Source organism: Mustelus asterias, unplaced genomic scaffold (assembly GCF_964213995.1).
Source record: "Mustelus asterias unplaced genomic scaffold, sMusAst1.hap1.1 HAP1_SCAFFOLD_334, whole genome shotgun sequence".
In the NCBI taxonomy this organism is placed as follows: Eukaryota; Metazoa; Chordata; class Chondrichthyes; order Carcharhiniformes; family Triakidae; genus Mustelus; species Mustelus asterias.
The window spans coordinates 85,958-101,464 of NW_027590296.1; the positions used below are offsets into that span (position 1 = coordinate 85,958).

A 15,507-nucleotide genomic window follows, 5' to 3' on the forward strand; every position below is an offset into this window, starting at 1 on the left:
TCTGGGCGACACGGTAGCACAGTGGTTAGCACTGCTGCTTCACAGCTCCAGGGACCTGGGTTCGATTCCCGGCTTGGGTCACTGTCTGTGTGGATGTGGAGATGCCGGCGTTGGACTGGGGTAAGCACAATAAGAAGTCTCACAACACCAGGTTAAAGTCCAACAGGTTTATTTGGTAGCAAATACCATAAGCTTTTGGAGCACAGCTCCTTCGTCAGATGGAGTGGTTATCTGTTCTCCAACAGTGCACAGACACAGAAATCAAGTTTCTCATAGAATCATAGAAATCATAGAAAGTTACAGAATACTAATTAGAATGCGAATCTCTACAGCCAGCCAGGTCTTAAAGGTACAGATAATGTGGGTGGAGGGAGCATTCAACACAGGTTAAAGAGATGTGTGTTGTCTCTGAGGACCTGAGTAAACCTTACCCACACAGGTGAAGTGAAAAGATCGGGTGCTATCTTACTATCCAGCCCATGCTGCGCACTCTCCTTCAGTTCCTCAACTTCTCTGGAGATTTTCTTCACCGTTTTAACTAATCCCACTGGTTGAACATCTTTTACCGCATCCTTTCTCCCAGTGCCTTTCTGAAGCCCCCAGCACGGTGACTTTGTGAGTCATAGATCATAGAAATCATAGAAACCCTACAGTGCAGAAGGAGGCCATTCGGCCCATCGAGTCTGCACCGACCACAATCCCACCCAGGCCCTACCCCTACATATTTTACCCGCTAATCCCTCTAACCTACGCATCCCAGGACACTAAGGGGCAATTTAACCTGGCCAATCAACCTAACCCGCACATCTTTGGACTGTGGGAGGAAACCGGAGCACCCGGAGGAAACCCACGCAGACACGAGGAGAATGTGCAAACTCCACACAGACAGTGACCCGAGCCGGGAATCGAACCCAGGACCCTGGAGCTGTGAAGCAGCAGTGCTAACCACTGTGCTACCGTCCCACCTGATCACAGTAACAACACTCGATCTTTCACCTCTTTTCCACCCTCTTGGGTTTATTTTTGCGCGGCGGGTAAACTGTCCCCAGTCTGATCTACTTCCGGTTTTTCATTGAAGGATCTCCATTTCTCCCAATTTCTCTTTGAGTGACAGGTACGGCGACCAATCGGCTGCCAGGACACCCCTTCGTCACTCTGACAGGAGCTCCGGCCAATCAGCTTCCCCATTCCCCGTGGTCCCGCCCCCTCACTCAGAGTGACTGGTGCTGCAGCCAATCAACTTCCCCGTGGTCCCGCCCCCTTGCTCAGAGTGACAGGTGCTGCAGCCAATCAACTTCCCCATTGCCTGGGGTCCCGCCCCCTCACTCGGAGTGACAGGGGCATCGGCCAATCGGCTTCCTCATTGCCCGGAGTCCCGCCCCCTCACCCAGTGTGACAGGAGCTGGAGCCAATTAGCTTCCCCATTCCACGGGGTCCCGCCCTCTCTCGCAGATCGACAGGGGCTCCGGCCAATCAGCTTCCCCATTCCCCAGAGTCCCGCCCCCTCAGGGACATGTTGAGTTGCTGCTTCTTGGATTGAATGATGAAATGTTGAATCTTTGAGAAAAACTGTTTCTGTTCCAGTGATTCTCAGATTGTTTTATTTGAAGAATCATTTTACAAATGTAATCATGGACCCGCAATGTAAATTATAATTCTATACAATACCCACAATATCAACAGCTTCCATCAGTTTACAGCTGGCAGGAGGCAGGGAGACGGTGTGAAATTATGGGATGGATCTGTTCGTGACCTTTAACCCCGCAGATTTTCAGCGAGGCTGAGGTTTTCCCGACTTTCAATCCCGGTCTGAAGATGGGAAAGATTCTCTCAGTGAAAGTGTGGGTGAAAGTGTGGAGATGGGACATGTCCGCATTGTAAAATGACACCTGTCCACCCTCATAGTCCAGGAAAACCCCGATCTTCCGGGGATTCACACTCAGGGTGAGGGGGGTCAGTGAGGGGGAGGTGGCGGCAAAATAACCAACACCGGGAATGAGCCACAGAATCCAGAATCCGAACTCAGGTCTCAGGACGATTCCCTCTTTCCTGTTCACAGACTCTCGGGCCACTCCCAGTCTCCACCCTGTCTCCCCCACCTCCACCTCCCAGTAATGTCTCCCTGATGTGAATCCCTCTGATCCCAGGACACATTCCCAGTAATCAAACCTCTCCGGGGTGTCAGGGAGCCGCTGCCGTTTGTCTCCGAGTCTCACACTGCTCCGGTCCTCAGACAGGATGAGCCGGCGATGCGCTGTGTTCGGATCCAGAGTCAGAGAGGCTGGAGCTGGGGGAAAGTTAAAATAACACAGTCAGTGATTTAGAGAGAGGGGGTGGGGAGGGGAGAGAGGGTGAGGAGTGAGGGAGAGAGGAGAGAGGTTTGTGAGGGCGAGGGGAGAATGAGGGGGAGGGGAGAGTGGGAGCAGGAATGTGATGGGTTCATGGAGAGAGCGGGAGGGGAGGAAAGTGGGAAGACAGCGGAAAGACGGGAGAGACAGTGAGTGAGAGAGAGATAGGGAAGATGGGGTGGTTGTGGGGAATGGGAGAGAGAGATTGTGGGACAGATTGAGGTAAGAAGAAAAGAGGAATTAAAGAGAGAGACAAAGGGAGAGTGGGAGGGGAGAGAGGGGGAAAGGGGAGAGAGAATGTGGGTGGAAAGAAGTTTGGGGGGAGAAGGGGGGGTATGTGAGTAGAGGAGAGCATAAGGGACAGGGAGTGAAGGAGAGAGAGAGAGGTAGCGGGGTTGGGGAGGGGGAATTTGTGAGAGGGAAGCCAGACAGTGAGAAGAGGACTGGAAGGGAAAGTCAAGGTTGAGGAGAGAGGGAGAGGGAACAGAGGTGGAGGAGAGAAAGCTGGAGAGAGCGGGTGGGAGGTGGTATGTCTGTGAAGCATCGTGTCGATGTCACCGTACAGATTGTACACAATCCGAGTCTGTCAGATATCACACTAAAAATCAATTCCCAGAACAAAAGAACTCGGAACAGGAGTGGGCCATTCGGCCCCTCGAGCCTGCTCTGCCATTCAATAAGATCAGGACTGATCTGATTCAATATATTCAGTGATACATCCTCCCCTGCTCACTGGGGGGAGAGAAATCCAACACAAATCATCCCTCTGATAGGAAACAAAATCTCCTCCTCTCTGTATTCAATGGGAGATTGCTCATTTTCAAACTGTCCGTTGTACGAGACTCCTTGACAAGAGAAACATCCACTCAGCGTCAATCCTGTCGAGTCCCCTCAGTGTCTTCGATGTTTCAATAAGATCACCTCTCATTCTCCTAAACTCCAATGGGTAGAGACCCAACCTGCTCAGGCTTCCGTCACAAGACAATCACTTCATGCCAGGAATCAGTCTCGAATTCAATGGTCATTTCTTATTTATATGAATGATTGGATGAGGGAAGTGAATGTACGATTGCCAAGTTAGTGAGTGACACAAAAATATCAGTGAAGGCAAGTGGTGAGGATGACACAAAGAGTCTACAGAGGGATAGGAAACATTTCACTGCGTGGGTGAAAACTTGGCAGAAGAAACATCATGTTGGAAAATGTGAAGTGAAGAATAAAGGAGCTGAATATTATTTAAATAGAGAAAGACTGCAGAAAGCTGCAGCACCGAGGGATTGGGGGGTCCTTGTGCATAAATCACAAACAGCCAGCACACAAGTTCACCAAGTGTCAGGGAAGAGAAATGGAATGGTGACCTTTATTGAAATGGAATGGAGTATAAAAATAGGGAGGTCCTGCTAGAACTGGACAAGTCACGAGTTAGACCACACCTGAATACTGTCTTCATCCCCTAACCGCAGAAAAGATATACTGGCATTAGAGGCAGTCCAGAGAAAGGTCATTTGATTGATTCCAGGAATGGAGGGATTTTCTTATGAGGCGAGGCTAATAGGTTGGGCCTGAACTCATTGGAGTTTAGAAGAACGAGAGGTGACCTTATTGATACATTTCGGATTCTCAGGGGGCTTGACAGCGTAGATATTGAGAGGTTCTTTCCACTTGTGGGAGAATCTGGGACCAGAGGGAATAATCTCAGAGTGAGGGGGGGTGCCCATTTAAGACAGAGATGAGGAGGAATTTCCTCTCTCAGAGGTACTGAATCCGCAGAGAGCAGTAGAGGCTGGGTCATATTTTCAGGGCTGAGGTAGACAGATTTTTAATCAGTAAGGGAATCAGGGTTATGGGGATAAGGCGGGAAAGTGGAGTTGGAGGATTATGACATCAGATCAGTCCTGACCTCATTGAATGGCAGAACAGACTCAATGGGCCGAATGGCCTACATCTGTTCTTGTGCCTTATGATCTGAAGTAAGGAGATCAAAATAGTACACATTACTCCAGATGCAAGTAAGGCCCTGTACCCCTACAGGAACAATTTGTATACTTGATTCTCCCGACAATAAATACCAACATCCCATTTATATTCCTAATTACTTGCTGTACATACAGACTAACGTTTTGTGATTTGTATACCAGGACATCCAGATCCCTCTCTACCCTGGAATTCTGCAGTTTCTCTTGGTACGATACCAGACCAGACCCAAAATCTGTTACAATATTGGATGAGACCCCATTCAATAAGATCATGGCTGATCTTTTTGTGGACTCAGCTCCACTTACCCGCTCGCTCACCATAACCCTTAATTCCTTTGCTGTTCAAAAATTTATCTATCCTCACCTTAAAAACATTCAATGAGGTAGCCTCAACTGCTTCACTGGGCAGGGAATTCCACAGATTCATAACCCTTTGTGTGAAGAAGTTTCTCCTCAACTCAGTCCTAAATCTGCTTCCCCTTATTTTGAGGCTATGCCCCCTAGTTCTAGTTTCACCCGCCAGTGGAAACAACTTCCCTGCTTCTATCTTATCTATTCCCTTCATAATCTTATATGTTTCTATAAGATCTCCCCTCATTCTTCTGAATTCCAATGAGTATAGTCCCAGTCTACTCAGTCTCTCCTCATAAGCCAACCCTCTCAGCTCCGGAATCAACCTAGTGAATCTCCTCTGCACCCCCTCCAGTGCCAGTATATCCTTTCTCAAGCTGGAGCTGGAGTTGGATGAACTTAGGATCATTAGGGAGGCAGAGGTGGCCATAGACAGAAGCTTCATGGATATAGTTATTCCAGGAAAGGAAAATAGATGGGTGACAGTGAGAGGGGCGGGGAGGAAGCAGTCAGTGCAGGAATCCCCTGTGGTCGTTCCCCTTAGCAACAAGTATTCCGCTTTGGATGCAGTTGAGGGGGACGACATACCAGTGGTGAGCCGCAGTGAGCGGATCTCCAGCACTGAGTCCGTCCCTGTGGCTCGGGAGGGTAAGGGGGAGAGCGGGTGGGCAATAGTTATTGGGGACTCATTAGTTCGAGGGCTAGATAGGAGGTTCTGTGGCAGCAAAAGAGACTCACGGATGGTATGTTGCCGACCAGATGCCAGGGTCCGTGACATTTTGGACCGTGTTTTCCGGATTCTTAAGGGGGACGGGGAACAGTCACAAGTCGTGGTACACATCGGTACCAACGACATAGGTAAGAGAAGGGACGGGGATTTAAAACAGGAATTTAGGGAGCTGGGCTGGAAGCTGAGAGCCAAGACAAAACATGTGGTCATCTCTGGTATGTTGCCGGTGCCACGTGGTAGCGAGTTGAGGAACAGGGAGAGAGTGCAGGTAAACATGTGGCTGCAGGGATGGTGTAGGAGGGAGGGTTTCAGTTACGTGGATAATTGGAACACATTCTGGGGAAGGTGGGACCTGTACAAACAGGACGGGGTGCACCTGAACCAGAGGGGCACCAATATCCTGGGAGGGAAATTTGCTACGGCTCTTCAGGGGGATTTAAACTAATTTGTCAGGGGGGTGGGAAAAGGAGTTGTAGTCCGGAAGTCAGTGTTGAGGGTAGTGAGGTATTGGGGAAGGTGTCGAGGATGGGTACCAGTGGACAGGAAGGTGGGTTGAAGTGTGTCTACTTCAATGCAAGGAGCATCCGGAACAAGGTAGATGAACTTGGGGCGTGGATTGGTACTTGGGACTACGATGTTGTGGCCATTACAGAGACATGGGTAGAACAAGGACAGGAATGGTTGTTGGACGTTCCAGGGTATAGATGTTTCGGTAAGTGTAGGGAAGCTGGTAAAAGAGGTGGAGGAGTAGCATTGTTAATCAAGGATAGTTTAACGGCAACGGAAAGGCACTTCGAGAGGGATCTGCCTACTGAGGTAATATGGGCTGAAGTTAGAAATAGGAAAGGAGCGGTCACATTGTTAGGAGTTTGCTACAGGCCCCCAAATAGTAATAGAGATGTGGAGGAAGAAATTGCTAAGCAGATTATGGATAGGTGTGGGGGTCACAGGGTCATGGGGGACTTTAACTTTCCAAATATTGATTGGAACCTTTGTAGGTCGAATAGTTTGGATGGGGCAGTTTTTGTGCAGTGTGTGCAGGAGGGTTTCCTGACACAATATGTGGATAGGCCGACAAGAGGTGGGGCCACATTGGATTTGGTACTGGGAAATGAACCGGGCCAAGTTGTGGGAGAGCACTTTGGAGATAGTGACCACAATTCGGTGTCTTTTGTTATTGCAATGGAGAGGGATAGGGCCGTACGTCAGGGCAAGGTTTATAATTAGGGGAGAGGTAATTATGATGCGATTAGGCAAGAATTAGGGGGCATAAGATGTGAACAGAAACTGTCAGGGAAAGGCACGAATGAAAAGTGGAACTTTTTCAAGGAACAAATACTGTGTGTCCTTGATAGGTATGTCCCTGTCAGACAGGGAGGAAATGGCCGAGTGAGGGAACCATGGTTCACAAAAGAGGTGGAATGCCTTGTAAAAAGGAAGAGGGAAGCTTATGTAGGGATGAGGAAACAAGGTTCAGATGGCTCGATTGAGGGTTACAAGTTAGCAAGGAATGAGCTGAAAAAGGGGCTTTGGAGAGCTAGGAGGGGGCATGAGAAGTCCTTGGCGGGTCGGATCAAGGAAAACCCCAAGGCTTTTTACTCTTATGTGAGGAATAAAAGAATGACCAGGGTGAGGTTAGGGCCGGTCAAGGACAGTAGTGGGAACTTGAGTATGGAGACAGTAGAGATAGGAGAGGCGATGAATTAATACTTTTCTTCAGTGTTCACCAAGGAGAGGGGCCATGTTTTTGAGGAAGAGAAGGTGTTACAGGCTAATAGGTTGGAGGAAGTAGATGTTCGGAGGGAGGATGTACTAACAGTTTTGAATAAACTGAATTTGATAAGGAGTTTAAGAGCTGTGGGGTGTTGCTGCAACTGTACAGGACCTTGGTGAGACCACATTTGGAATATTGTGTGCAGTTCTGGTCACCTCACCATAAGAAGGATGTGGAAGCGCTGGAAAGAGTGCAGAGGAGATTTACCAGGATGCTGCCTGGTTTGGAGCATTGGTCTTATGAGGAAAGGTTGAGGGAGCTAGGGCTGTTCTCTCTGGAGCGGAGGAGGCTGAGGGGAGACTTAATAGAGGTTTATAAAATGATGAAGGGGATAGATAGAGTGAACGTCCAAAGACTATTTCCTCAGCTGGATGAAGCTATTACCAGGGGGCATAACTATAGGGTTCGTGGTGGGAGATACAGGAAGGATATCAGAGGTAGGTTCTTTACGCAGAGAGTGGTTGGGGTGTGGAATGGACTGCCTGCAGTGATAGTGGAGTCAGACACTTTAGGAACATTTAAGCGGTTATTGGATAGGCACATGGAGCACACCAGGATGATCGGGAGTGGGATAGCTTGATCCTGGTTTCAGATAAAGCTCGGCACAACATCGTGGTCCGAAGGGCCTGTTCTGTGCTGTACTGTTCTATGTTCTATGTTCTAAGTGAGGAGACCAAAACTGTACACAGTACTCCAGGTGTGGCCTCACCAGCACCTTATACAGCTGCAAGGTGACCTCGCTGTTTTTAAACGCCATCCCTCTCGCAATGAAGGACAAAATTCCATTTGCCTTCTTAATTACCTGCTGCACCTGCAAACCAACTCCTTGAGATTCCTGCACAAGGACACCCAGGTCCCTCTGCACAGCAGCATGCTGCAATTTTTTACCATTTAAATAATAATCCATTTTGCTGTTATTCCTACCAAAATGGATGACCTCACATTTGGGAATGAAAGACTTGTTGGGCTGACAGTCAGAGGGAAAATGCTGGGTCAATAACAAATGATGTGATAACTGGAACCTTCCACAATAAGGGTGAATTTGTGCCGAGTCAATGGGGATTTATCAAAGGGAAATCTTGTTTCACAAACTGGGTGGAGAGTTTGAAGAATGAAATAGCAGAATAGATAAGGTGTAACTGGTGGATCTGCTGTATTTAGATTTTCAGAAAGCTTTTGATAAGGTCCCACACAAAAGGTCAGCAAATAACTTTAGAGCAGGTGGAATGTGGTGGAATGTACTGGAATGGAGTGGGAACTGGTTAACAGACAGAAAACACAGAGTGGGGATAAATGGGTCATTTTGAGGTGAGCAGCCTGTTACTCGTGGGGAAACACAAAGATCAGTGCTTGGGTCCCAGCTATTCACAATCTACATCAAAGAGGGGCTTCCAAGGATCTCCACCCTCTCACCGTGCTCCAGATATGGTCTCACTAATGTCCCGTGGAATTAAAACTAAAACTAATCTCTCCACCTGCCTGACATCATTCGATCCCACTGTGAACACTTGGGATAAAACAGGAATTCTATTCTGATAGAATTCAGGCACTGGTAGATTCAGAAAGAATGTTCCCAATCATGGAGGTGACAAGAACTAAGGGTTGTAGTTTGAGGATAAGGGGTAAACCTTTTAGAACTGAGGTGAGGAGAAATGTCTTCACCCAGAGGGTGGTGAATGTGTGGAATTCACTCCCACAGAAAGTAGTTGAGGCCAAAATGTTGTGTGATTTCAAGAAGAAATTAGATATAGGTCTTGGGGATAAAGGGATCGAGGGATATTGGGGGGAAAGGGGTAATCAGGATATTGAATTTGATGATCAGCCATGATCGAAATAAATTTTGGAGCAGGCTCGAAGGGCCGAATGGCCTCCTCCTGCTTTGATGTTAACTCGAGAACTGCCTGGAGTGGCAGTTATCTGTCAATCACCTGAAAGCAGTTGGTTCATGAGTGTTAATCAGTGCAGCAGGAAGTAAAACTAGCAAGCAACTCATCAGAGGGTCTATAAAAAAGACACGCCTTTCAAACTGCATGAGCAGGAAGAGGTACATGAGGAGACAGGTAACTGCACTGGAATGAGACAGAGACTGAGTGAGCAGTGAATTAGGTTCATGTGGGAATGCAATGCACAGGGGAAAGAAATGTGGTTATTGTTGGAATTATTCTAAGTTAATTAAATGAGTAATTTAATTACATTTAACTAAAAAATATCAGGAACAAGGGCAGGACAGGTGTTATGTTGCAGCTGTGGAATGTGGGATTTTGGACACCCAGGTGATCCATGACAAACACATCTGCAGAAAGTGTAAGCAGCTGGAGGAGTTCCAGATCAGAATGAGTGAGCAGGAGGCTGAACTGCAGACACTGCACAATGTAAGGGAATGGGAGAAATACCTGGGCAATTTGTTCCAGAACATGGTCACGCCTCTTAGAATAGGATCATCTGTTTTGTCAGCAGTGAGGGTCAGGAGGATGTGACAGGGAAAGGGACCGAGCTGGGGGTAGTGGAGGAGCCCAGACTTTGCATTTGTTGTAAAGATTTGAGGTGCTTACAATCTGTGTGGATGAAAGCGAGAGCTGCAGAGTGAATGAGCAGACTGACCATGGTACCATGGTACAGGAAGGCAGCCCAGTGGGGGATAGCAAACAGGAATGTGGTCGGCAGTAGGTACAGTGAGGGGCACAGACACTGTTCTCTGCTGCAAAGAGCGAGAGCCCAGACAGCTGTGTTGCCTGCCCGGTGCAGGGTTCAGAGCATGTGCTCAGAGCTGGAGAGGAACTTGCATTATAAGTGGGAGGATCCAGTGGTCGTGTTCCGTGGAAGCACCAAAGACAGACAGGACAAGCAAAGAAAGTCGTCCCATAAAAGGCTGCTGAAGAAGATTAGGGCACACGGAGTTGGGGGTAGTGTGTTAAAGTGGATTGGGGACTGGCTATCCGACAGGAAGCAAAGAGTCGGAATAAATGGGTGTTTTTCCGGTTGGAGGAAGGTAACTAGTGGCGTGCCGCAGGGATCGGTACTCGGGCCGCAACTATTTACCATTTATATAGATGATCTGGAGGAGGGGACGGAGTGTAGGGTAACGAAGTTTGCAGACGACACAAAGATAAGTGGAAAAGTGAATCGTGTGGAGGACGGAGAAGATCTGCAGAGAGATTTGGACAGGCTGAGTGAGTGGGCGAGGATATGGCAAATGGAGTATAACGTTGAGAAATGCGAGGTTATACACTTTGGAGGAAATAATAACAAATGGGATTACTATCTCAATGGAAACAAATTAAAACATGCTACCGTGCAAAGGGACCTGGGGGTCCTTGTGCATGAGACGCAAAAGCCCAGTCTGCAGGTACAACAGGTGATCAAGAAGGCAAATGGGATGTTGGCCTATATTGCGAAGGGGATAGAATATAAAAGCAGGGATGTCTTGATGCACCTGTACAGGGCATTGGTGAGGCCGCAGCTGGAATACTGTGTGCAGTATTGGTCCCCTTATATGAGGAAGGATATATTGGCATTGGAGGGAGTGCAGAGAAGGTTCACCAGGTTGATACCTGAGATGAGGGGTTTGGATTATGAGGAGAGGCTGAGGAGATTGGGTTTGTACTCGTTGGAGTTTAGAAGGATGAGGGGGGATCTTATGGAGACTTATAAGATAATGCGGGGGCTGGATAGGGTGGAGGCGGAGAGATTCTTTCCACTTAGTAAGGAAGTTAAAACTAGAGGACACAGCCTCAAAATAAAGGGGGGTCGGTTTAAGACAGAGTTGAGGAGGAACTTCTTCTCCCAGAGGGTGGTGAATCTCTGGAATTCTCTGCCCACTGAGGTGGTGGAGGCTACCTCGCTGAATATGTTTAAAGCGCGGATGGATGGATTCCTGATCGGTAAGGGAATTAAGGGTTATGGGGATCAGGCGGGTAAGTGGTACTGATCCACGTCAGATCAGCCATGATCTTATTGAATGGCGGGGCAGGCTCGAGGGGCTAGATGGCCTACTCCTGCTCCTATTTCTTATGTTCTTATGGTCCCCTCCACTAGTGTTCAATCAGGGTGACATTGTGGGCTGGGTGGGGACACTGAGGTCGGAGAGAAGTGGTCACGCAAGCAGGGATAATTGGGATGTCTGCAAAGGGCACAGTCACCATGAGAGGCTCGGGACCAAATTTAGAAGCAGAACCTCAAAGGTAATAATCTCTGGATTATTACCTGAGCTCCATGTAAATTGTCAGAGGGACAATCAGATTACAGAGATGAATGCTCTAAGACTGGTGTGGGAGCAATGGGTTCTGGATCATGGGCATTGGCACCAGTATTGCAGCGAGTCGGGTTGTATTGATTTGATTTATTGTCACATGTATTAGTAAACAGTGAAAAGTATTGTTTCTTATGCACTGTACAGACAAAGCATACCGTTCATAGAGTACATATGGGAGAAGGAAAGGATAGGATGCAGAATATAGTGTTTCAGTTACAGATGGGGTGAAGAAAAAGATCAGCTTCATATAAGGTCGGTCTGTACAAAAGTCTGATGACAGCAGGGAAGAAGCTGTTCTTGAGTCGGTTGGTAAGTGACCAACATTATCCTAGACTATTGTATCTTTTTCCCGATGGAAGAGAGAATGTCCGCGCACTGGGCAGGCAACACAGCCATCTGGACTCTCGCTCTTTGCTGCTGAGAACAGTGTCTGTGTCCCTCACTATATTGTCCCCGACTGCCACCATATTCCTCTTTGCTGTCTCCCATTTGACTGCCTTCCTGTATCATGGTGCCATGGTCTGTCTGTTCATTCACTCTGCAGCCCTTGCTTTCATCCACACAGATTGTAAACAGCTCAAACATTTTTAACAAATGCACGGAGTCCTTGATTATGCTGGCTGCTTTCCCGAGACAGTGGGAAGTGGAGACAGAGTCAATGGATGGGAGAACATAAGAACTAGGAGCAGGAGTAAGTCATCTGGCCCCTCGAGCCTGCTCTGTCATTCAATAAGCTCATGGCTGATCTTTCCGTGGACTCAGCTCCACTTACCCGCTCGCTCACCATAACCTGTAATTCCTTTACTGTTCAAAAATGTATCTATCCTTGCCTTAAAAACACTCAATGAGGTAGCCTCAACTGCTTCACTGGGCAGGGAATTCCACAGATTCACAACCCTTAGGCGAAGAGGTTCTTCCTCAACTCAGTCCTAAATCTGCTCCCCCTTATTTTGAGGCGATGCCCCCTAGTTCTAATTTCACCCGCCAGTGGAAACAACCTCCCTGCTTCTATCTCCTCTATTCCCTTCATAATCTTATATGTTTTTATAAGATCCCCCCTCATTCTTCTGAATTCCAATGAGTATAGTCCCAGTCCAGTAAGTGTCTCCTCATAAGCCAACCCTCTCAACTCCAGAATATAACCCAGTGAATCTCCTCTGCACCTCCTCCAATGCCAGTACATCCTTTCTCAAGTAAGGAGACCAAAACTGTACACAGTACTCCAGGTGTGGCCTCATCAGCACCTGATACAGCTGCAACATAACCTCCCTGTTTTTAAACTCCATCGCTCTCGCAATGAAGGACAAAATTCCATTTGCTTTCTTAATTACCTGCTGCACCTGCAAACCAACTTTTTGCAATTCATGCACAAGGACACCCAGGTCCCTCTGCACAGCAGCATGCTGCAACTTTTAACCATTTAAATAATAGTCCAGTTTGCAGTTATTCCTACCAAGATGGATGAACTCTCTCACATACCAACATTGTACTCCATCTGCCAGACCCTTGCTCACTCACTTAAACTATCTATATCCCTTTGCAGACTTTCAGCGTCCTCTGCACACTTTGCTCTGTCACTCATCTTAGTGTCATCCGTGAATTTTGACACACTACACTTGGTCCCCAACTCCAAATCATCTATGTAAATCGTAAACAATTGCGGTCCCAACACTGGTCCCTGAGGCACACCACTAGTCACTGATCGCCAACCAGAAAAACACCCATTTACCCCCACTCTTTGCTTTCTGTTGTTAACCAATCCTCTATCCATGCTAATACATTACCCGTAACACCGTGCACCTTTATCTTATGCAGCAGTCTTTGGTGCGGCATGTTGTCAAATGCCTTCAGGAAATCCAGATACACCACATCCACAGGTTCCCCATTGTCCACCGCGCACGTAATGTTCCCAAAGAATTCCAGTAAATTAGATAAACATGACCTGCCCTTCATGAACCCATGCTGCGTCTTCCCAATGGGACAATTTATATCCGGATGTCTCAATATTTCTTCCTTGATGATAGATTCAAGCATTTTCCCCATTACAGATGTTAAGCAAACCGGCCTATAGTCACCTGCCTTTGGTCTACTTCCTTTTTTTAAACAGTGGCGTTACATTTGACTGGTTTGCATGATGGACTGGGCTTTGTTCACAACCCTTTGTAGTTTCTTGCGGCCTTGGGCAGAGCAGGAGCCCATACCAAGCTGTGATACAACCAGAAAGGATACTTTCTATGGTACATCTGTAAACGTTGGTGAGAGCCGTGGCTGACATGCCAAATTTCCCTTAGTCTTCTGAGAAAGTAGAAGCGTGGGTGGGGCTTTCTTAACTATAGTGTTGGTGTGGAGGGACCAGGACAGGTTGTTGGTGATGTGGACATCTAAAAACATGAAGCACTTGACCATTTCCACTTCATCACTTGTGTTGTAGACAGGGGAATGTCCTCCACTTCGCTTCCTGAAATCGATGACAATCTCCTTCGTTTTACTGACATTGAGGGAGAGATTATTGTTGCCGCACCAGTTCACCAGATTCTCTATCTCATTCCTGTACTCTGTCTCGTCATTGTTTGAGATCCAACCCACTATGATGGTGTCATCAGCAAACTTGAAACCGAGTCGGATGGGAATTTGGCCACACAGTCATAGGTGTATAAGGAGTATAGTAGGGGGCTGAGAACACAGCCTTGTGGGGCACCGGTGTTGGGGATGGTCATGGAGGAGGTGTTTGCTGCCGATCCTTACTGATTGTGCTCTGAGTGTGTGCTCTTTTTATTCGTTCATGGGACATGGGCGTCACTGGCTGGCCAGCATTTATTGCCCATCCCTAGTTGCCCTTGAGAAGGTGGTGGTGAGCTGCCTTCTTGAATCGCTGCAGTCCATGTTCTGTGGGTTGACCCACAATGCCGTTAGGGAGGGAATTCCAGGATTTTGACCCAGCGACTGCAAAGGAACAGCGATATATTTCCAAGTCAGGATGATGAGTGGCTTGGAGGGGAACTTGTGGGTGGTGGTGTTCCCATGTATCTGCTGCCCTTGTCCTTCTAGATGGAAGTGGTTGTGGGTTTGGAAGGTGCTGTCTAAGGATCTTTGGTGAATTGCTGCAGTGCATCTTGTAGATAGTAAACACTGCTGCTACAGAGCGTCAGTGGTGGAGGGAGTGGATGTTTGTAGATGGGGGGCCAATCGAGCGGGGCTGCTTTGTCCTGGATGGTGTTGAGCTTCTCGAGTGTTGTTGGAGCCGCACCCATCCAGGCAAGTGGGGAGTATTCCATCACACTCCTGACTTGTGCCTTGTAGATGGTGGACAGGCTTTGGGGAGTCAGGAGGTGAGTTACTCGCTACAGTCCCAGTCTCTGACCTGCTCTTGTAGCCACTGTGTTTATGTGGTGAGTCCAGTTGAGTTTCTGGTCAACGGTAACCCCCAGGATGTTTACAGTGGAGGATTCAGTGATGGTTACACCATTGAATGTCAAGGAGCGATGGTTAGAGTGTCTCTTATTGGTGATGGTCATTGCCTGGCATTTGTGTGGCGTGAATGTTATTTGCCACTTGTCAGCCCGAGCCTGGATATTGTCCAGATCTTGCTGCGTTTGAACATGGACTGCTTCAGTATCTGAGGAGTCGCGAATGGTGCTGAACATTGTGCAATCATCAGCGAACATCCCCACTTCTGACCTTATGACGGAGGGAGGGTCATTGATGAAGCAGCTGAGGATTGTTGGGCCTTGGACACTACCCTGAGGGACTCCTGCAGAGATGTCCTGGAGCTGAGATGACTGACCCTTCCTCGAGGAATTCTAGAATCCAGTCGCAGAGGGAGGAACCAAGCCCTCGGCCACAGAGTCTGGAGATGAACACAGAACATAGGCTTGCCTGCAGAAGGCAGAGAGTGGTTGTAGATGGGTCTTTTTCTGAATGGAGGTCGGTCACCAGTGGAGTGCCCCAGGGATCTGTTCTGGGACCCTTGCTGTTTGTCATTTTCATAAATGACCTGGATGAGGAAGTGGAGGGATGGGTTGGTAAGTTTGCTGACGACACGAAGGTTGGTGGTGTTGTGAATAGTTTGGAGGGAT

At 48.0% G+C, this 15,507-nt stretch overlaps 1 protein-coding gene across 1 annotated transcript in view; it reads right to left on the reverse strand.

Annotated features, from left to right (window-relative positions):
* Positions 1-1,644: 1,644 nt before the first annotated feature.
* LOC144486417 (zinc-binding protein A33-like) overlaps positions 1,645-15,507 on the reverse strand; it is a 32,921-nt gene continuing 19,058 nt past the window's right edge. Inside the window, exon 6 of the mRNA XM_078204453.1 lies at positions 1,645-2,287. Within this exon, the coding sequence (XP_078060579.1) occupies positions 1,695-2,287 (593 nt within the window). The 3' untranslated portion in view covers positions 1,645-1,694. The remainder of the gene's footprint in view (positions 2,288-15,507) is intronic.